Below are 23,862 nucleotides of genomic sequence, written 5' to 3'. Positions count from 1 at the left end.
AGCTCTTCAATGGGATCATAACTGTCGGCTTCTATCCGACAAAATGGAAAAAATCTATTATCATTATGATACCGAAGCCCGAAAAAGATCACACAATTCCGTCATCATACAGACCAATTAGTTTATTATCGTGTCTGTCTAAGTTGTTCGAAAAATACCATATCTAGGAGCACACAATGTTATACCTGCTCATCAATTTGGCTTTCGTCAAAACCATGGAACAAAAGAACAAGTTAATAGAATAACATCAGAAATATGCACAGCCTTTGAGCACCGGGAATACTGCAGCGCAATATTCCTCGATGTATCTCAAGCCTTCGATCGAGTATGGCTAGATGGCCTCATGCACAAAATCAAAACACACTTGCCTGATTACACTCACAAGTTTCTTGAGTCGTATCTATACAACAGAATCTTCACAGTAAGGTGCAACACAACAACATCCGACGACTACATTATCAAAGCTGGAGTCCCGCAAGGAAGCGCGCTAGGGCCTACTCTGTTCCTCCTATACACAGGAGATATTCGCACGAACGAGCAGCTAACAACATCTACGTTCGCTGACGACACCGAAATTTTAAGTCGCTCGAGGTGCCCTGGGCGAGCCACAACACAGCTAGCAAGCCACCTCCTCATAGTAGAGAGGTGGCTATCTGATTGGCGGATTAATCTAAATGAACAAAAATGTAAACACATAACGTTTACTCTCAACAGGCAAACATGCCCTCCACTATCATTGAATAATACGCAGATTCCCCAAGTCAACGAAGTAACGTATCTCGGCGTACACCTTGACAGACGACTAACCTGGAGAAGACACATCGAACGCAAGAAAGTATATCTAAAACTAAAAGCCAGCAGCTTCCACTGGATTCTTAACGCTCGTTTGCCCCTGCGTCTGGACTACAAGGTTTTGCTCTACAACTCCACTCTCAAGCCCATCTGGACATATGGCTCCCAGCTATAGGGGAACGCCAGCAGAAGCAATATAGACATTATACAGCTCTTTCAATCGAAAATCCTGCGAACTATCACTGGGGCACCTTGGTATATTCGCAACCAAAACATCCACAGGGACCTAGGCATTCTTACCGAAAAAGATGAAATAGACAATCAAAAAGCGTCGTACAATGAAAAACTCTCTGTGCACTCCAATCGCCTCGCAAGGGGCTTGACTTGTGTTTCCAGCCGATCCCGTCTACAACGCAATGACCAGCCAAGCCAGCAATAACTTTCGGGCCCCCTTTAGCACAATATGAGCCATATGACTGTTAGTTAGATTAATTAGTTTAAGATTTGATACACTTATTGTGCAAAGGGAGAAGTTTCAATAAATAAATATCAAAGCATTAAAAAAAAAAAAACTCGTCTACAACGGTTTTTAATTTCACTCGTGCAATTCGCGATACATATATATCTTCATTTATACCTAAAGCAAGATTAGTAGGAAGAATCTATTTATAACAGAGAGAACGCTATAGTCGATGCCATTAACTATCATATACCCGCTACTCAGCTAAAGAGAGTGCGAGCCCCACCTAGCGATACATAGCTCATAACACTAACTAGTCCATAGTGCCCCTAGCGGCTTGGTAGCATATTAGTGAAAATTTGGATGTGTGTGCAATCTCGACTGATTTTGCCAAATATTGACTACTACTTGGTTATAACTTTTTAATGAATAATCCGATTTCAACAATTTTATGCATGTAGATGGGTACTGATAATAAGAATAAGACCTCATTTATATTATTCAAGAAACTTAAAGACGTGGGTGCTAGACGGATTTTAACATTATGGGCGTTTGTGGGCATTAGAGTGGGCGTGGCACCCTGCTGAAACAAACATGCGCTGCGCAAGAAGCTTAAAAATCGATATGCCAAATCCCATTTTATAGCTTTTACAGTTTCCGAGATTTCCGAGAGACAGACGGACCTATGGGGGCCACAGGTTTAGGATGTGAGCGTTAGAGTGGGCGTGGCATATTTGCGTAACAAACTTAGGCTGAAAGCCCAAATATATATCTTTGATAGTTTCCGCGATATCCGCTTTCATATTTACGATTTTTTAAAGTTTCTGGGCGTTAAAGTGGGTATACTTTTTTTGGGTCAGTCGATCGGTATTGATGAGAAGAATAAATTTCAGGTAAAATTTTTATTCTAGCATTAGAGCTATTGGAGCCACAGTTTTGCGCGGTTTGTGGGAAACAAACTTGTGCTGCGCAGGAATCTCTAGAATCTACATGCCTAATCCCAGTATTGCAGCTTTTACACACTTCCGACGAATCTAGAATACCCTTTTACTCTACGAGTAACGAATTTAGCAACCACAATCGGGGTCGTTCATAAAATTTGACCGAAACTTTAGGGATGGGCTTCGAATTAATGTGGTCAGTCTAAGAACATTTTGGGCTTAACTTAGGAGAATGAAAATATAAAAAAACGAGGTTTGTGTGCATGCTAGTTTTTCTGGACGCCTGGTAGAAATGTATTTAATTTCCTAACTTTTTTTGTTTACATATACATACATATAAACATTAGAAATAATATTTTAATATAACTTAGAATTCACAACCGTGCCACCATGTGTAAAAGGCGGACTCCTCTCTAGCAGCTGACCACCGAGCGGATTTTTCAAGTATGGACAACCGGGACACCAGACCTACATACATGTTTTAATGAACAATGTCGATAATTTAATTAAGGTGTGCCTTTATTTATGTCAAGGCAATTTTCAGTGAAGCGTTCCAAATTTCACATAAATGTTCATGATTTGATCCCGCATCGTTCGTTTTTTATGAACGGAACATAGTGAATGGATTGAAATATGTTATGGATTTTTTTCGTTTTTTTTTTTTGGGTTTAGCCTTTGTGCCTAAGAAAATACACAACTTATCTAAATTGGTGCCAAATATAAATAATAATAGAGAACAATAATTAAAACAAGGAAGAACGCTATAGTCGAGTACCCCGACTATCAGATACCCGTTAATAAGCTAAAGGGCCAAAGGGAGATGGAGATATGCAAGCAGCAAAGCGAGATTGTAATGCGACACCTACCCGCTATCTCAATATATGGTTAAGTGGGCGGCAGACAAATTTAAGCGTTATGGGCGTCGGAGTGGGTGTGGCAAAATTTTATTGGGTCAACCGATGGGTATTGTCGAGACTAATTTTGTTTCTAGCATGGAAATTGTGGGCGCCACAGATTCGGGCGGTTTGTGGCTAGTGATCCTGATCAAGAATGTATATACCTTATGGGGTCGGAATCGCTTCACTCTGCCCGTTACATACTTTCCGACGAATCTAGTATACCCTTTTACTCTACGAGTCACTATGACCCAGTAACAAAAACTTCGTAATTTTTGTATTTATTTCGTATTTCGTATTTTAATAAAATGTTCTATTCGTAAAATGTAATACAAAGATTGTATTTGTAGATTGTAAGTGTATTTTGATTAAATTGCTGCGGTTACTACTTTTTTTTAAGTGCCTTGATATTTATTTTTTGCATCTTCCACATTTGGATACTAACAATACGTATATCAATTTTTATACTACAAACCTAACTAAAGTCATATGACAGGTATTGAGGTAAGGGGCCCAGAAAGTTATTGATGGGTTGGGTGGTAGTCGTTGTAGTCGTTGCGTTGTAGTCGGGATCTGCTGGACACCCAAGTCAAGCCTCTTGCGATCCGATTTGGGTGCACAGAGAGTTTTTCAGTGTAGGAGGCAGTGATAGTTCGCAGGATTTTCGATTGAGCGTACTGTATAATGTCTATGTTGGTGCGTTCCTCCATAGCTGGGAGCCATATGTCCAGATGGGCTTGAGAGTGGAGTTGTAGAGCAGGACCTTGTAGTCCAGACGCAGGGGCGAACGAACGTTAAGGATCCAGTGGAAGCTGCTGGCTTTTAGTTTTAGATGTACTTTCTTGCGTTCGATGTGTCTTCTCCAGGTTAGTCGTCTGTCAAGGTGGACGCCGAGATACGTTACTTCGTTAACTTGGGGAATCTGCGTACTATTCAATAACAGTGGACGGCATGTTTGCGTGTTGAGAGTAAACGTAATGTGTTTTCATTTTTGTTCATTTATTTTAATACGCCAGTCATATAGCCACCTCTCTACTACGAGCAGGTGATTGGCGGCTAGCTGTGTTGTTGGTCGGCCTGGGCACCTTGAGTGACTTAGGATTGCAGTGTCGTCAGCGAACGTAGATGTTGTTAGTTGCTCGTTATCCGCTGTGTCGTGTGTGTAGCCCTAGTGTGGTTCCTTGCGGGACTTCAGCTTCGATAATGAAGTCGTCAGATATTGTTGTGTTGCACCTTACTGCGAAGACTCTGTTGTAGAGATACGACTCCAGTAGCTTGTGAGTGTAATCAGTCAAATGTGTGTGCTGGAAACACAAGTCAAGCCCCTTGCGAGGCGATTGGAGTGCACAGAGAGTTTTTCATTGTACGACGCTTTTTGATTGTCTATTTCATCTTTTTCGGTAAGAATGCCTAGGTCCCTGTGGATGTTTTGGTTGCGAATATGCCAAGGTGCCCCAGTGATAGTTCGCAGGATTTTCGATTGAAAGAGCTGTATAATGTCTATATTGCTTCTGCTGGCGTTCCCCTATAGCTGGGAGCCATATGTCCAGATGGGCTTGAGAGTGGAGTTGTAGAGCAAAACCTTGTAGTCCAGACGCAGGGGCAAACGAGCGTTAAGAATCCAGTGGAAGCTGCTGGCTTTTAGTTTTAGATATACTTTCTTGCGTTCGATGTGTCTTCTCCAGGTTAGTCGTCTGTCAAGGTGTACGCCGAGATACGTTACTTCGTTGACTTGGGGAATCTGCGTATTATTCAATGATAGTGGAGGGCATGTTTGCCTGTTGAGAGTAAACGTTATGTGTTTACATTTTTGTTCATTTAGATTAATCCGCCAATCAGATAGCCACCTCTCTACTATGAGGAGGTGGCTTGCTAGCTGTGTTGTGGCTCGCCCAGGGCACCTCGAGCGACTTAAAATTTCGGTGTCGTCAGCGAACGTAGATGTTGTTAGCTGCTCGTTCGTGCGAATATCTCCTGTGTATAGGAGGAACAGAGTAGGCCCTAGCGCGCTTCCTTGCGGGACTCCAGCTTTGATAATGTAGTCGTCGGATGTTGTTGTGTTGCACCTTACTGTGAAGATTCTGTTGTATAGATACGACTCAAGAAACTTGTGAGTGTAATCAGGCAAGTGTGTTTTGATTTTGTGCATGAGGCCTTCTAGCCATGCTCGATCGAAGGCTTGAGATACATCGAGGAATATGCGCTGCAGTATTCCCAGTGCTCAAAGGCTGTGAGTATTTCTGATGTTATTCTGTTAACTTGTTCTATTGTTCCATGGTTTTGACGGAAGCCAAATTGATGAGCTCCTAGATATGGTATTATGCGAGTTAGAAGGCAATTTTTGAACAACTTAGACTGACTCGAGAATAAACCGGAACTTTTTGGTCTGTAGGAGGACAGAATTTTGTGGTCTTTTCCGGCCTTTGGTATCATTATGATGATAGATTTTTTCCATTTTCTCGGATAGTAGCCTATACTTATGATCCCACTGAAAACCTTACATATAACCTCAATTATAATTTTTGGGGTTATACGGTCACCGCCCGGGGTCTTTTTCGGCTTCAGGCTGAAACAATGTTGGTAAGGAAATAGTTTCAAATTCGATTTGTGGTAGGGCAAATTAACCAGTGGCAGGGTTCGGCTTGAAGACCCATCGGAGTTGTGAAGCAAAAGTTTCGGCTCTATCAACAACTCAACCCTCAATGCAGCAAAGTCAAAGTCTTTCACCACAGACACTTAGTGGCCTTGAAACCACACTAACTACTCTTACAAGCATCATGATGTCCATTCAAAGTTCCCTACAAAGTCTATTGCGAAACCAGAACCTTTTACTGGATCTACTGATCAAACAAAAGTCAGTCTAATTGGACTTATTAAAAATATGCTTCTGGAACGCAAGGGGCGTTTCCCGACATAAAAACGAACTCCTGCAGTTCCTAAATAGCCATAATATCGATATCATGCTGCTCTCTGAAAACTATCTAACTAATAAAAACTATTTCCATATTAACGGTGTTGGGGCGGGATGGCTTGATCGCTGAAATAGATGAAGTCCCAAGAACGAAGGGTACGCAAAAAAACATGGGGGTACTTTGGGGTTTTTGCGCGACGGACATAGGCCCCCCCCCCCCCTTGCGAGGGCAACCGTAGCGAGAGCCTCAGGATAGTAGGCTCAGGAATATGTTGGAAGTGAAGATCGGTCGTCCGTATGTAGGAGAGTGTGGTGGCCCTTTCCATACTTGTGGCAGTGATGACCACTGCGGCAGGAGTCCGTAGAGGATGGATATTTTGGCAGACTCGGAATTGGTAGGATTTAATACCTCGAGTACGTCTGCCATCCAAGGCGGGGTATGGAACCCAATATTCGGATGGAGTATTTTTAGGAGGGACTTTTTGTACGGAAACTTGCGTTGAATAGGACGAAATGGTGTGTGGAACTGAGGAGGATACTGGCCTTGGAGGGTCGGATGGAATCGGCAGAGAAGTAGGACCGCTGTTTCGATGCAGCAATGTGTGATGCCGATCTTGGCAAGTGAGACAGTTGTGAGCGCTTGTGCAATCCCGGAATTGATAGCTACTTGCAAAGCAATTGGAGCACAACTGCTTCCTTTTAATATAGGCGATCGTCTACCGTCATCTGTAGGAAGCGTGGACATATACGCACGGGGTGGTTCTTCTTCGAACACAGATCGCAGCCTTTGGGTATCGTAACTAACCTTGTGTTGAATGAATTTATTTTTGGAAATTCTGCCACTCGAATTGTGTCTTTGGACTGGAAGTGGAGGAAATTGCCAGATCGGAAGCTATCGACGGCCTCAAGAGTTCGATGGCGCTCCATCAAATAGGAAACAAGCTCAAGCCACGTAGGAATTTCGGCTTTATTTTGTATGGATTGCTACCATAATGAGAGGGTGAGCTTTGGTAGTTTTGTCGAGCACATATAAACCAGGATAGGGTCCCAATTCTCAATATTAACACCGGAAAATTTTAAGAAAGTTAAGCAACCTTGTAAAATGCGTTGAACTTCCTTTAAAGCTGCTCCCGACTCCTGTGCTATGGATTGCACATTAAAAAGTTTTTGCAGGTGAACTGCAATCGCTTATTTTCGAAACGCTTAGTTAGGTTTTTCCAGGCTGAGCGAAAGCCATCATTGGTGAGTGGGGATCTCGAAACTATGGAATGAGCTTCGCCACTTGTTTTTGAATTTAAGTGGAATAATTTTTCAACGGGCGTTTAACTCGGATTGTCTATGTATATTGCCGTGAAAAGGTCCCGGAAAGTCGGCCAGCAAAGATAATTGCCAGAGAAATCCTCTGTGTCGATAGCAGGGAGCCGAAAGCCTTAAGACGTGGAATTTTGGGACGGAGCTACTGGCGCTTGAGGTATTTGGGAGGAGCCTTTTTGGATTTGTTCCATGAGCTGCGCGGCAAACATTTCATAGGTGGAGTACGTTTGGTAATACTTGGATTTAAGTATGGATTTCGTGTCTGCGGCGCCCCCGCCTGCAGCTATAATACAGTCGGAGCATATGTCGTATGCTGCCTTTACCGTTTGCCACAAGGAATTTAGGTGATCGCGTCGGATTTTACAGGCGGATAACGTTGGGGTAAGAGCACCTGGAGCGTTCACAGTGGCCTCAAAGTGGATCAGACAGTCAGCTGTGGCCATAAATCGGATTAAAGCGGATTTGACTGATGTTGCCATTACTTAAAATAATTTAAAATTTTTAATTCAGAAGTAAGGAAACGGGCTCGAATCCAATTGGAATTTAGGAACCAATCAAGATTGTAAATATATACGGTCACACTGTCGGATAGGCAGAGTCAATAAATATTTATTATATCGGATGGTCGGACAAGAAATAATTAAGCCATATTTGTAGGTCGAGAAATGTAGTTTGAGTGGACTGTATTAGATAGAGTAGTTAGAGTGGACTGTACTAGAATATTCATGTAAAAATTCACTCGCAGCTGGAACACAGTAAAAAATAAGGAGTGCAAATCTTAGGGAAAAATTGTATGATTGGGAATTTTTTACTTTGGCTGGGTTATATTTTACACACAATTGGAATTGAAAATATATTTGAGAAATATTTAAATTGAATAGTAGCACTGAAATATCGACTGGAATTGTTTCAAGTGTACAATTATGGGCAAAGGAAACTGGAATATTGTCGGGCACAAATAACGGAATTGAAATACATATATTCATTGCCGCTGCGTCGGATTAATCACTTTTGGATTTAGACAATATATCAAACAGAAAGTTAGTCGAAATAGGGTTCGAAAAACTGGCTGTATGACCGTCAAAATATAGTAAGTGGAACTTATATGGAGCGGTTTAAGCCTTCTGGGAAAAATCAAAGGAAACTCCAGGAGAGGAAAATCCAAAGATTTTGAAATCCGGCTTCGACTGGACCAAAATGTTGGGGTATGGTGGCTTGATCGCTGAAATAGATTAAGTCCCAAGAACGAAGGGTAAGCAAAAAAACACGGGGGTACTTTGGGGTTTTTGCGCGACGGACAAAGGTGTTTATTAGTACACTATGAAATCAGAACGCCTTAAGCCTAACTTAACTTAAGCGCTCCAGGGCGGAGCGGAGTCTTAGGGGAGAGATGGAGAGGGAGAGCGGACGGCAGTGATGTACTGACGAGATGTAGACATCTGGATTAAACTGCCGCTCGACACTGCCTCCTGAAATTAATCGCCCTTTTGACGTGAACAACCTGCTGAATATTCCATGCGGCCACACATCCGGACGGTAAAGCGCATGTAGGTACTTGCATACTCATAAAACGACGTATAAAACATTATACTTTGGAGACATTCGGTACTAACTACCTACAAGCCACATACCTACGTATAAACCTAACTGACGGCTATCCGCCATCTATTGCCCTATACGTTTCAGTATGGCAGAAAATAAGTTTATGAACTTTTACAACTCACTAAGAAGCTGCTTTATAGCTGCCTGTGATTATAACTTATCATACCCAAGGGGCGCCAGTTATCACACTTGGTAATAAGCTAGACTTTGTTTCACCGGGAAGGCCTATATACTGGCCCACAGATCCGAATAACACCTTAGAAGAGCTTACATCTGACCACTTGCCTGTTCTTCTCTGCCTATCTGGAGAGCCGCAGCTTTTGGTACTCCCCCGCCAACTTATAACATGAAATAAAACTAACTGGCTGAAGTAAAAAAATATGTAAGTGCACACATCAGACTTGCTCCTAAAATCATCTACCGCCAAAGCACCACACCCTCAAAGAATTGGACGCTCAAGTATTCAGTATCTCCTACTTGAAAAATAAAGACTTCGCAGAGACTGGCAGACTCACCGGACCCCAGCCACTAAGACTAAATGAAGCTTCTCGTAAATTGTCGAAAGATCGCAAAAAAAAATAGGCACCTTTGCTCATCAAAACGTCTTCATCCAACCAATTCACTCTACTGAATGCCCCGTTTGCGTTGCCGTCCTCCCCAGTTACTCTAGAAACCAGCAAAATATTTAAGGCCATTAACACGCATAACACCTAAAAAAGCTCCTAGACGATGCGCAGTCAGATGCGTCGCATTCCACTCAATATTAAAACGAGTATACTTTCCTGACCGATGGAAAAAGTCCGTTATTACAATATTCCCGAAATTAGGTAAAGGCAAATCCCATCCATCTTCGTATCGGCCTATCAGTCTTCTTTCGTGTTTATAAACTACCGTTCCGCCGTTCCACTCGAATATAAAGAACATAATGTCTACGCTTCCGAACTTTGAGCAAATTTGGCAGCAGTATAGAAATCATTCAACGAGTACAATGAAAGATTCTACGTACAATAACCGGAGCCTTCTGGTACATCCACAACTCAAACATTCAGAGAGACCTGGATATAAGTCCCGTAAAAGAAGAAATTGCTTCTAGAAAACTTAAATATGAAGCCAGACTAACAACTCACCTAGGCCTACTAGCCAGGCAATTAAACCGGCTATGCCACCATTCCCGTCTACAGTAAATCTATCACATACCCGTTACTCAGCTAAAGGCGAGATTGAAATGCGCAACCTACCCGTGATCTCAATATATGGTTATGCGGGCGGTAGACAGATTTAAGCGTTACGGGCGTTAGAGTGCACCTGGAAAACTTTTTTTTTGGATCAATCGATAGGTATTGACGGTATTTGGCGGTTTGTGGGCGTGGCACCCTGTTGAAATAAATATGCGCTGCGCAAGAAGCCAGGAATCTGCATGCCAAGTCCCAATAGCCTTATAGTTTCTGAGATCTCAGCGTTTATACGGACAGACGGACATGGCTAGATCGACTCAGCTAGTGATCCTGATCAAGAATATATATATACTTTATGGGGTCGGAAACGCTTCCTTCTGCCTGTTACATACTTTCCGACGAATCTAATATACCCATTTACTCTACGAGCTGTAGTATATATTCTTGATCAAGATTACTAGCCGAATGGCACCCTGCTGAAATCATACGAACAGACGGACATGGCTAGATCGACTCGGCTAGTGATCCTGATCAAGAATATATATACTTTATGGGGTCGGAAATGCTTCCTTCTTCCTGTTACATACTTTTCAACGAATCTAGTATACCCATTTACTCTACTCGTAGAGTAAATGCAATATAATGTATAATATATAATATATACAATATAAGCACTTACAGGGGCGGTGAAAAGTATTTACACAACACACAAGTTAAATACACTCATATTTTGAACTTACTTCACGTACATTTTGGTATCAATGGAAAGGCCATTTAAATTCCGTTTGAATGATATAAGACTTTTCTTAACCCATTCAGTACCTGCCTAATTTTTGTAAGAATCTACTTTTTACATTTTTTTCAACGTCTTGAAATTTAAAATTGTTGTATGCCCTAAGTTTCTCTAAGCAAAAATAAATAGTAACTGCAAAAAAAAATTTCGAAAATCGTTTTGCTTTTATTTTTATTGATTTCTTGATTGTGACAGTGTTAGAAAAAATAAGTATGAACAAGGAAGAACGCTATAGTCGAGTACCTCGACTATCAGATACCCGTTACTCAGCTAAAGGGACAAAAGGGAAATGGAGATATGCAAGCAGCAAAGCGAGACTGAAATGCGCCACTTACCCCTGATCACAATATATGGTTATGTGGGGGGTAGACAGTTTTAAGTGATATGGGTGTTAAGGTGGGCGTGGCAAACTTCTTATTTGGACAAATCAATAGGTATTGGCGAGACTAATACATTTCAGTTAAAATTTTTTAACTATCATAAAAATTGTGGGCACCACAGGATTGGGCGGTTTGTTGGCGTCGACAATCGACAAGTATTGACGAGACTAACACATTTCAGATAAAACTTTTTATCTCGCTTAAAAATTGTGGGCGCCACAGATTTGGGCGGCTTGTGGGCGTTGAAGTGGGCGTAGCAAACTTTTTTTTAGGTCATAGGTGTTGATAAGAAAAATACATTTCAGTTAAAATTTTTACTCTAGCATCAAAACTGTACGAGCCACAGTTTTGGGCGTTTTGTGGGAGTTAAAGTGGGCGTGGCACGCTGCTGAAACAAACTTGAGCTGCGTAAGAAGCTGAGGAATCTTCATGCCAAATCCCAATAGCCTAGCTCTTATAGTTTCCGAGGGCAAAGCGGCCATAGCCCTCTTCGCTTGTAAAAAAAACCATAGGGAGGAAGTGGGGTTCCTCCCCCATGATAGTTTACTGGCTATACACTGCAATAGTCAGGCCCATTCTCCCCTAGAAAAGAATTGCAACCTCCGGATCCTTCACAAGATCCAAGGAAGCGCAGAACTCTGCATCAGTGGGATCTCCGCACCACAGCCACTGAAGCGCTAAACACAATTCTCGACCTCCAACCCCTGGACCTACTTGCCAAAAGCTGGGCATCTGCAACAGCGCTGAGGCTCCGCGGAGCAGCGGCATGGACAACAGGCTCCACGGGTCACTCCAGTATGCTAACAAAACATATATCCTTACCACTTAGTACAGACTACGTTCCATCCATAGTCAACTTCGAAAGAAGATACAAGATCTTCATACCCACCCGTACAGACTGGGACAACCTCCCACACCAATTCGAAAACGCCGTCAACATATACACTGACGGCTCTAAGCTTAACTCCCAAACAGGTGGGGGAGTGTTCTCCCCCGAACTAGATATAAAGGTCTCATTTCGCCTAAAATACCACTGTAGTGTTTTCCAAGCGGAAGTCATGGCAATTAAGGAAGCCCACCTGACATAGATATTTTCATCTTCTCGGATAATCAAGCAGCCCTCAGGGATCTCGACTCCTTTTGCTCTACGAGTAACGGGTATAAAAATGTATTGTATTCTTTTTCAAAATTTTATTTTTTAACTAGTTTGATTAATGGGAAAATAATAGAAAATAATTATTACTTCGTTTTTTTTGAACATTTTCTCTTCTACTCCGGTATATAACATTTTTTTAATATTTCAGAATAACGAACTCAATTTAATAAAAGTAGGTCTACTATATCATACAGCTGCCAAAGGAGGGGTTGGAAAATAAATGTCAAAATAATACAAGGACTGTATCGACTGTATCATATACAGTTTTCGTTTTTTGTTTGCAATATGGTTACTGCGATGCCGAACCCCAGGTGATGCGGAGACTTCGCTGAGGTTGAGCTAACGTAGGTTATCTGCTGGTTAATATAGTGTAGTAATTCGAGCCATATTCCCGGAGGTAGAAAGTAGAGCAACGGAGTTATAAGTTGCGTTGATAACTGATTTGTTATTAAATATATAGATGCTTATATACTTGGATAACATGGAAGTTTAGTGTAATGAATAGTAAAATAAGTAGGTACAGTTTGGTTAGTTGGCTCGGCTGACACTGCAGAATGTTTAGACCGCTTGGCGGGTGAGTGTGCTGTCGAGTTATGTCATATAATATGCTGATCAGCAATTCTCATCTGCAGTCGGTGCAACTGGGAGTTACTGTAACCAACTTGACTACTGCTTAATTTGTTGGGTGCTGGTCATATTGAGCAACCCTGGGTACGAGCACTATGCTCCAATGAGGAGCCGTCTTGCCGAAGTGAACTTCCTTCCCTATTTATGGAAAATATTGCTAAAAATTATAAATTATAATTTATAAACCGCCCACAAACTTCAACAAATCGTAAGTATGAACGCGGATATCTCGGAAACTATCAGAGATAGAGAATCGGGATCTCAGATTTAGATTCCGTAGCCTTGGGCGCAGCGCAAGTTTGTCACGCGAATATGCCACGCCCACTCTAACGCCCACAAACCGCCCAAGCATGTGGCGCCCACAATTTTCATGCTAATTAAAAAATGTTAACTGAAATGTATTGGTCTCGTCAATACCTATCGATTGATTCAAAAAATAAAGTTTGCCACGCCCACTCTAACGCCCATAACGCTTAAAGCTGTCTACCGCCGATAGGTGGCGCATTTCAATCACGCTTTGCTGCTTGCATATCTCCATTTTTATTTGGTCCCTTAAGCTGAGTACCGGGTATCTGATAGTCGAGGTACTCGACTATAGCGTTCTTCCTTGTTTTGTCTGTAATTATTTGAATTGTTGTTTGATTTAAAATTCCTTGGTTGTATCCTCTATTTTGGTAGTTGGTACTTCTATAATTATTGGCACGTTAGTGTCCACGTCCTCTACATTTTTTATTATAATTATAGTGGTAATTGCTATTGTAGCTGCAGTTCCTATTACAGCAACGGAAATTTCGTCTAAGGCGACAGTTACTGGTTAGTTTCCTCCTTGATTGTAAAGTACAGTAGTGGCATTACCTGTCATTTCTTTACTACAATGTATATATTTTTTTACAGCTTCATTATGTAAGGAACAACGTTGAGCTGGTGGTCTTGCAAACTGAAAGTCATGCACGCGTTATATCTGGCTCTAACTCGTCATCGAATGTCGTAGTGTGCTTAAGAGGCTACAACTTACGGGTGCTCTTATATATCTTTAACAATTAAAATGTATCGCGTGAAAACAGGCAACGAGGCAAAATCTGCCGGAAAAGAGATAGCATAGCAAACGGACAGACGGATATAAATAGAATTTCTCACATTACTTGCCCCTAGATATTAAAAGGAATGATATAAGCCCACCCTACCATGGCCGATTCGCTTCCAATGAAATACTGCATCAGGCCCCTTTTAATTTTTGAACCTACGACGGTTCTTGCTTCAGCATGGAGTTAAATTAGGGCTCAATTCTCTATCTTTAATAGTTTCTGAGATATCCGCGTCCATACTTACGATTTTTTTAAGTTTGTTGGCGGTTTGTGGGCGTTAAAGTGGACGTTGCAAACTTTTTTTTGGTCAATCAGTTAAAATTTTTATTCTAGCATCAAAACTGTAGGAACCACAGTTTTGAGCGGCTTGTGGGCGTTAGAGTAGGCGTGGTACGCCGCTGAAATAAACTTGCGCTGCGCAAGAAGCTCAGGAATCTGCATGCCAAATCCCAATAGCCCAGCTCTTATAGTTTCCGAGATCTCAGCGTTCATCCGGACGGACAGACAGACGGACATGACGGACATGACGGACATGACGGACATGACGGACATGGCTAGATCGACTCGGCTAGTGATCCTGATCAAGAATATGTTATATATACTTTATGGAGACAGAAACTCTTCCTTCTGCCTGTTACATACTTTCCGACGAATATAGTATACCCTTTTACTCTACGAGTAACGGGTATAATCACTGTGATCGTTTTGGACGAGCTGTTGGCGCTGATTCAGATGCGTAACGCGAATTATCAAGGAGCTCAGCAACCTGGTTCTTGAATGGTGGTCCGTTTTTGTGGCACTGCTCTTGCTTAAGTGCTTCAAGAAAACACTTCCGCTTTCTGGAAATTTCGCGGAGCCTTAAAATTGAACCAATGGGGATATACAAAATCTCGTGCCTTATTTCCGGTCTTAAATTTCGCCGAAGGATTTCTATAAGCTCCCTCTCTTCCAATTGACTCACTGTCAATTGGACCACTGATTCGTAAAACGAGTCGAAAGTTTCTTTTTGTTTTCGATCCCTGATCATTTCTTGAATATCTACGTCAGTTCTTGTGTCCCTAAACCGATGGCGAAGTGCAGTAAATAAATCATTCTATCTTACGATCTGGACAGATTTATGGTAGCGCCAAAAGAAATCTTCGGCTTTTTCTTCAATCAGAGCACTCTCATTTCCACAGAGAATATCCAAATTTCCGCCAAGTGTCTGATGAGTTAGGGCCTGAACTCTATAAATGAAATGATCTACGATCATGCCTTACTCGGCACCACTTAAGCTCAATTTCCATCAACTCACCATATGAGAGACCTTATCGGGTCTATGTGAAAGATCAGACAGGTTTGACCTAGGTGAATAGTTGGGGCTTATCGAGTCTTGCACCTCACTATGTTGCCGTGCATCTATACCTAGCAGATGATCAAAAGATGGGCTTGCGTTAGCTACGACTTGAATTGGCTCCTAGCTGCCAGATTCGACTGAATTAAAAAAGAAATTTTATCTGTTAACTGTGTAAGAAGCTTATTTGGCATACTCTTAACTGCATCCTGCAGCATGCACACTATGCTTTCGCGACCACTTGCCTGGACTCGGTTTGTATTCTCCATGTCAGCAATCCTTCACTCTACGCTCTCTTTTTGCGAACTTGCGACCCCTTGTTTCTGCCTTGTATACTGCCCGACACTATCTGGTCTTCCCACAGACTCTCCTTGGCAGGATGTCTTGCAGACAGGTCAATTTCTCTCTTTCGCGAAATGCGTTTCTATACAGATTTTATGAAAACTATGCCCAAACTTCTGCATAGAGTAAGAAACTCTGATGCCTCCTCGGCATCTGAGCGATCAAGACCCATTTTATTCCAAAGACCCAAAATATTCCTTTAAGCTTCCCAAACTATATAGACGTGCAAAATAATTAATAATTACTTGTAAGATATTCAATTAGGTAAATTGAATAATTATGTATGTGTGCGAAAAGATAAGATAAGAAAACTAAACTACTTCATGCTTAACCAAGAGCTCATTGTCGAAGCTCTTATTTATATTGGTGTGAGAGGTCCTGAGAAAGATAGGAGAAAAAAATAATGCTGGCGTATTTCGCATCAAGCGTAGCCAATTTCAACTACTAATAGTTATGTTTGCGATTGTAGTTCCAAGCACTTCACACTCTGCCTGAAAAACCCCGAAGCCGCGGCTAGGCTTTTGCTCATGAGCATTAGCTCTGTTATCCTGCAGTGATGACTTGCTAGACCTTATCTTAATTAGTATGCATTGCTACGTCAAGCTTGGTAAGCCAAAACAACTAGTTAATCGTAATTGGCTAAAATCCAAAGCACTTGACCATTGTGGTTTAACACAAATAAATGAGGCCGCTGCGTCAAAACATTCCTCGTGGTGAGGTCTTACTACTTCTGAAAATATAGGCACTTCATTTAAATGCTATAGAAAGTTGACACGGCTGACTAGGAAAATTAAAAAAATAGATCTGAAAAGAAAAGGCTTAATACTTCCATGCTATTGAGTGGGCTTCACTGTAAAGCAAGGCCCCGCGTTGGGCGCCAAGTCATCCAGACATTATTTAGTATTATTTCTGTAACGAACAACGTTGAGCTGGTGGTCTTGCAAACTGAAAGCCTTGCACGCGTTATATCTGGCTCTAACTCGTCAGCGAATGTCGTAGTGTGCTTGAGAGGCTACAGCTTACGGGTGCTCTTATATATCGTTAACAATTAAAATATATCGCGTGCAAACAGGCAACGAGCCGAAATCGGCCGGAAAAGAGATAGCATAGCGAACGGACAGACGAATAAATATAAAATTTCTCACATTGCACGCCCCTAGATGAAAATGGGGGATGCGCTTAAAATGAAATACTGCATCAGGCCCCTTTTAATTTTTGAACCTACGACGGTTCATGCGTCAGCATGGAGTTAAAATAGGGTTTTACTGTGGCATTATACTAATTGTTGATTAACTTAAAATAAGAGGAAAAGATCTGATCTTAATAGAGATTCTGTTTTCTTAAACACATATATCGTTAATAACAAGGGCGTATATTATTTTCTTTTAAAATTTTAAATTTACATAACTTCATTTATACTCTGATGTGATCTCAATATCGATAAACGCGCTTGAGCTTCTGGTTCTTTTCTTATGTATAACCAATTCTCTTATTAAATTCACATTTTATCTTTTAAATATAGTGATGCTGATAAAGAATATATACATATACTATATGGGGTCGGAAACGTCTCCTTCAATGCGTTGCAAAGCTCTGACTGAAATCATAATACCCTCTGCAAGGGTATAACAAATCAAAGCAAGAAGAAACAGGAGCGAAGCTAACCAGGAACGCTACCATTGAACGCAGCTAACGTGGTCATCAATTCCATTGACATAATTTAATTAGCTTTCCGATTAGATATGCACCTTCCATCGCACAATATAAGTTGGAGGACGATCCTCCAAAGTTTCTGAGATAGGCGAAACTTTGGTTTTCACTCTTTGGTTTCCTTACATAATTGCTCATTTTTTAATAATATTTCTTCTCTTTATTTATAAAGAGGTTAATGGTTATCGGACTTACGACTTCACGACTTAGCGCTAGAGTGATATCTGTGGTACCCTTGTATAAATAGCTTAAATTATTACACAGAAAAGTTACATAAAACATAACAATAATGTGGAAAATTTAACAATTTCTATTTAGTCCAGACAATTCTGTTTATTGCCTGACGCGGGTTTGACGATAGTCTCTTGTCCAAAGGTCGTCAGGGTGTCGACGCTTCAGCCTTATTGTGGCTGGATTCGACAAAATTATGGTCGTTATTGCGCTTTTTATGCATTTTGATCTGCTCTTTCCCCGTTAAGACCGCGTATCGGACTTACCACGGTGTATTCGCAATCGCAGCGCCCGGTTTTGTAATATTTTGACCTTCAAAATCTTAGAGTCAAAAGTAATGTCCGATATTTGATTGCAGTATGTCATTGAAGGGTCCACAACTGACCTTTACAGCAAAACCTTGGTGCCTATGCTGGGTTTAAAGTATCCCAAATACTGGGCCTGTGAAGGGTTTGGCTCCTGAGGGAGAAGTTGTAGAGCTGAGACTTATTCCCTTTCATGAAAATGTTGCATCTGTTAGTCCAGTCGCTTTAAAAGTCTATAAAGATTTACATGACTCAAAACAAAAGAAAAACGATATAGTCGACGGCCTCGACTATTGGATACCTGCTTCTTAGCTAAATTGAGTGCAAGGGAGTTATGCATGCAGCAAATCGGCTGTTTTTCAGATTGCGATTAATGTAAATAAGAACGAAACAAAAGAATGTGGGTGGTCGTGTCACTGCGATGAAACAAATAAGCCCTGCGCAAGAAGCCCAAGAATCTGCATCCTTAATCCCAACATTTTAGCTTTTATAGTATCCGAGATCTCAGCGTTTATACGAACAGACAGACAGAAATATAACTTCGAAAGTTGTCAATATCTTGACCGGTTGTATGTCATTGTTTTTAATTCATTAAAGGCTTGCGTAAAATGGTCCTCCATTTACAGTTGCTGTTACTTACTTTGGTCAGAAGGACTCGGGCTTAAAGTGGCCTAGCTTAAAAGATTTGTAGATTGATTATGTTGTGATCTGCATTGAAATATTTCATTTTAAAGGTAGTCCGTCTATTGACCGTTCGTACGTAATTATTTTTAGTTTTTCTAAAGCTTTCAGAAAATGGGCCTTTCCTTACACTTTCGAAATCTGTAACTTGTTTAAAAGGACTTGGACTTCGAAAAAGCATTCCTAAACAGCTTTTGGAAAAGTTAAAAAAAGGGATTTTGTTTTGAATATATCCATATGAATGCCAAAAATGGTTCAAATCGGAACAACCATTAAAAAGTTATAAGAAAAAAAAAGAAATCGACTCTAGGTGGTGCAAGGCGTGATGTACAAAGTCGGGAATAATCGCTTTGCTGCCTGCACATCTCCATCTCCCTCGCACACTGAGTAATAGGTATCTAATAGTCAAGCAACATGACTATAGCGTTCTCCCCTATTTTGTGATATATTCAGCATACAGTTTTAAAACTTACATACTTTATTTATATTCCTATTCTATTCGGTTTATTTATTGCAGATCATCAAGCGGACCTTACACCATCGGAGTCCTTCTGGCAGCAACATGTGGCCACTTCTAGTAGTTCAGCTCCATTTGATTCACCATTTTATTCGGCAGCACATGGTCTTGTGCAGACTCACCCTTCTATGAACCACCCAGGCCCCGTTCCACTTAATGGCAATAGCATTGGTAATAGCTTACCCGCCGCAAGCGTAATTGGTAGTAAGCCATCCTTGACAGCTGGAAGCGGGTACCTTAATTCACGCGGAAGTCTACCGACCTCTGCTCGTTATCCAACAAACAAGATTACAGGCACCGTGGTCGAACCCAATCCGAAGTCACCATTCCGTCACTTAGATTTCTCTACTAGTGCAACTGCCGAGCTGCGACGCAATCCTGCTTTATCTGCTCCTGATGAATGTGCCCGTGCTTGCCGCGAAGGCGAGCCTCCAAGAATTTGCTATTATCATTTTACACTGGAGTACTACACAGTACTTGGCGCGTAAGTGTTTAATCGTCTGATTTTTACGAACACCAAGAAATATATACTTGATACGGTCGGAAACGCTTCCTTCTACCTGTTACATATTTTCCGACGAATCTAGTATACTCTTACTCTACGAGTGACGGCTATAACAAGTGTCTTGACTTTTAGATAACAAGTTAGAATATAAATTTGCCATCAAGATTTTTTTTCGCCGCGTAAGTAACATAGCCGCCGATATTTATGTTATCGTCCTCTTGCGATTTTGAACACTCTAAGATCAACCCCTCTCTCTATCTTTGACATTTAGCTGCACTGTCTAAAAACACAAATCAACACCCAAAGAGAAAGAGCGCCGTTTTCCCTCTTTTATAAGGTTAGCAACAGTGTTGAACACCGTCTGCCTTTAGAATTGCAAGCAAGTCATTGTCTGGCTATGACGTTATTGACAATGTTTCTCCGAATAACCATAGTTTGTCAATAACTTTTTAAATAGTTGTTCGATTTTGATTTTTTTTTAGTGTTTCTAAATGAAGACCGCGTATACCGCTCAATAATGTGTTTTTTACCATACCACTACAGAGTTTTTGTATTGATTTATAAGTGTTGTAGTGGTAACTAGAGTAAGAAAATCTCAGCATTCATACGAACAGATGGACTTGGCTAGATCATCTCGGATTGCGATCACTGATGACTTTATTATACGGTAGGTAAGGCTCCCTTCTACCTCTTATATAATTTCCAAGCTACAGTTTGAAGATATAGGAGTGGGAAGTTTTAGCACTTTAGCCTGACGCAATGTGTTTTGATTGCGGTTTTCTTTTACATCTTTTAGACGCTGAGCACGATAACTCAAAAAGTTATGAACCGGTTATTTGTTAACTTTCCTGGATAGAGTGGGACAAAGATGGGGTTAGATTGGGGTTGAGGTAATATCTGCAATAACACTTTGTTACAAAATGGGTTCTTTATTTGTTTACCTCGATGGCTGCTAGAAAATCTTATTCACTTTGAATCCCCATTTTGAAATGTGATCGCCAAAATAATCACCTACGCAACACCTACTTCAGCGTGTTGCGATGCAACATATTAATATTAAGGTAGTAGGACAGCTATTGGAGATTTCTTAGGTAGGTTATGGAATGTTAGGTTATGTTAGGTTATGGAATGTTTTGCGTCATAATTAGTCATAGAATTGTCGATGTGGCCACCAACACGAATCATTCTCTGGTCGTCTAAAAAGAAGGTATCGCGGATGAGCTTTGATTTGGTTGATATTGGCTGTCCGGTGTTTAACTGCTTGTATTCCGTGTTGAAAAACTCCTTTTGAACATGCGCCAATATCCTTGATCGTGCACGCTGACAGGAACGATGAGAGTCTATTAATAATCCTTGTATTCCATGATTTGGAAGAATTCCTCTACCGCCACTTGGAATATATTTAAAGCTGTGTGGCTGCAAACGTATGTGTTTCAGGCTCGAGGAGCAGATGATAGCCATTGTAGGACAATATCTTCTAAACTTTGCTTAGGAGCAGAATCAATTAATGTGATCTTTAGTCTTGTCGGATCCAGTTGGAATATCAACAGCGTACGCGTCGGGATATGATTTGGCATAGTGTTCAGCGAGCTGCTAAGAACGGTGAAGTAGTTAACCCATATGTAAATTTTAGAGGTCGATAATGATCCAGCATTGCGTTCTCCATCTTTCCCCAAACAAATCGTTGATACTGCGTTCATCTGACACAAAAATGCCTCTTAATATATTTTCGATGTCAGCGAAATATACATGAAGATGCTGACGGAAGGGAAGGCATACTTCAATTAAAGATTATTTGTCAACCGTGGTTAACCGATTACATTAGCGAGCTAAGATCCCGGACGAAGTAGACAACTTAGTCACCTAACGTACAAGTGGACACCATGGTTATCATAGAGGACCACAACATTCATCCACAAAAATGAAATATTGGATGCATCGTAGCTGTAGCTCCCGGAAAAAAAGGGATTAGCTTGAGTGGCACAAATTCGAACCAGCAAGGTTTTTTCTAGCCGACCAGTGCACAAACTGGCCGTGCTGCCTACCTAACTTCTTGAAAGCGGGTGCTTTTAAGGGAATATACGGTCAACTCATTACCATGATTTGTAAGCAGCCCTCTCATTTTTTTAAATCCTTTTAGTTTTTCAATACATTTAGGGTATTCAATTGCGTTGCAAACGTTTGAAAAGTGTAAAAGTGTAAACAGTTCCGACAACAATTTCCATACAAAATAGTTTTCAAGGCCTACAACACCCTAGCCTATGTATACAAATCTGTTGTACTTGTGTAGAAATAGGGGGTTAATAATGGGTAGGAATTTTATCAAAAATACTAAAAATATACTGAAAAGTTGGGTTTAAATCCATGGTAATGACAGTGAAAGGAAAGAAACAAATTTGAATTTTAAATGCAAAAAAAAAATTTGTCTTCTATAAAACAAAATCATTGTATAAGAATTTCAATGGAAGAAAAACCCTCAAGAAAGCGAGCCAGGGAGGTCGAAACTAAGCGATAGTCTGAGAGCGAAGTTAATAAAGTCCTAGATTATATGTTGGAGCAATACAAAAATTTAAAAGTTATCTTTCTTTTGTACGTCAATTTCCTGCAACGATGTTTTAAAATAGAGGGCGTTCACAATTCTCGTCTGGCAAACTTAAAAAGATTACACTTTTGCAACGCAATTGAATACCCTAAGTATATTTAACTTTTTGTAAGTTTCTGTGCTTTTGTACTTGGACTTCATAACGCAGCTGGCCGGCCGCCTTGCTGGTCCGTATCATGTCAGTCGCTGATCAAGCCATTGAGGATACTCTATATGCTGATGACGCGAATGTGGGTAACTGCGATTCACTTTGATTGTCTTCCAATCCATTTATAATTGAGAATTGAAATGTAAATGTTAGCAAGAAGTTTTCAATGTCGCCAAGAGGTCGTGGTAGTGACCTCCGTCAGGTTCAAGGAGGCTAGGTCACAGAAATTTGATTCTAAACGAAATGTACACTCTATTGCTGATATTTTTCCCTCATCGCAAGTATATACGTTACAGTGACTAATAATGAGAAAGATTATCGTTCTCCACATGGATTTGATAATTTTAATAAAGGAACACATGGTGCAAAAACACCTGGTCACTCCACTACTATAACTTCAGACTTCATGAGTCAAAAAGTGGCTGACCAGTTGCGTTGCGGGTCTATCAAATCCATAAGCGGAGCGAGCTTGATGCTAACTATGGTAAGGATGCTTTGACTGATTCCACGTTTAGACAGTTTCGTGATCTTCATCGCAAGGTAAGTTCAGAACTTTTTGGATATGGGAATTCGGACTCTCCCGGTCAAAAATATGTACACCATGGAAACGACTTTGCCCTCTTATTTAATGATGACTTTGACAACCCTCTGAAGCCCTCTAGCTCCCACCAGCCCCCTGTGACTAGTAATCGTACAATAACTTCTACCAATAGAGGTGAAATTTTCAAAAATTCTAATAAAATGTTGGGTACTGCTGCTTCTTCGACTTAAGCACCAAAATCTGGCCCGCATCACCCTGCCTTTGTGAAAAAGAGTGTTACTTACTAAGATAACTGGACCTGCTACAGTTAGGGTATTTCCGTTCGATGGTAATACTTACAAGATAGTTCAACATCGGTTGTGGAGTAACAATATCACGTTTGACTCTTGGCAATTGAAAAATGATCCATCTTTCAGGATCATAGTTAAAGGCCTGAATTCACGGATGCTGAAGATATCAAGGCATGTTGCTTACAACCCCCCTGGTGAGAACAAAGTATACAGACCCAATGTTTTCTTTGTGGAGCTAGGGTCGTTGCCAAATAATGTTAAGGTCTACGACATTAAGTTGTTGGCGTATCAGTCAATTACTATAGTTCCCCCTGAACGACCAGATAAAATTAGGTGTAATAATTGCCAGGATAGGTTAGGTAAGGTTAGGTTAGGGCGGCTGTCGGACTATGGTCCGACACATTGGTCCATTGTGATACCGCATGATCTCGTTTTTCCTTCTCTAGGTAGTAGTTTCCAGTAGTTTCATCCTGTGTTAAGCTGATCAGCATGTCTTCCACCCGGAAGATTTAATAAAGGCACTTA

At 40.9% G+C, this 23,862-nt stretch overlaps 1 protein-coding gene across 1 annotated transcript in view; it reads left to right on the top strand.

Annotated features, from left to right (window-relative positions):
• Positions 1–23,862, top strand: part of LOC119559672 (laccase-5) — a 153,651-nt gene that overhangs the window by 40,735 nt on the left and 89,054 nt on the right. Inside the window, exon 2 of the mRNA XM_037872729.1 lies at positions 19,252–19,735. Within this exon, the coding sequence (XP_037728657.1) occupies positions 19,252–19,735 (484 nt within the window). The remainder of the gene's footprint in view (positions 1–19,251; positions 19,736–23,862) is intronic.

The sequence above is a fragment of the Drosophila subpulchrella genome, unplaced genomic scaffold (genome assembly GCF_014743375.2).
Source record: "Drosophila subpulchrella strain 33 F10 #4 breed RU33 unplaced genomic scaffold, RU_Dsub_v1.1 Primary Assembly Seq31, whole genome shotgun sequence".
Lineage (NCBI taxonomy): Eukaryota > Metazoa > Arthropoda > Insecta > Diptera > Drosophilidae > Drosophila > Drosophila subpulchrella.
This window is presented reverse-complemented; position numbering and strand designations above follow the sequence as displayed.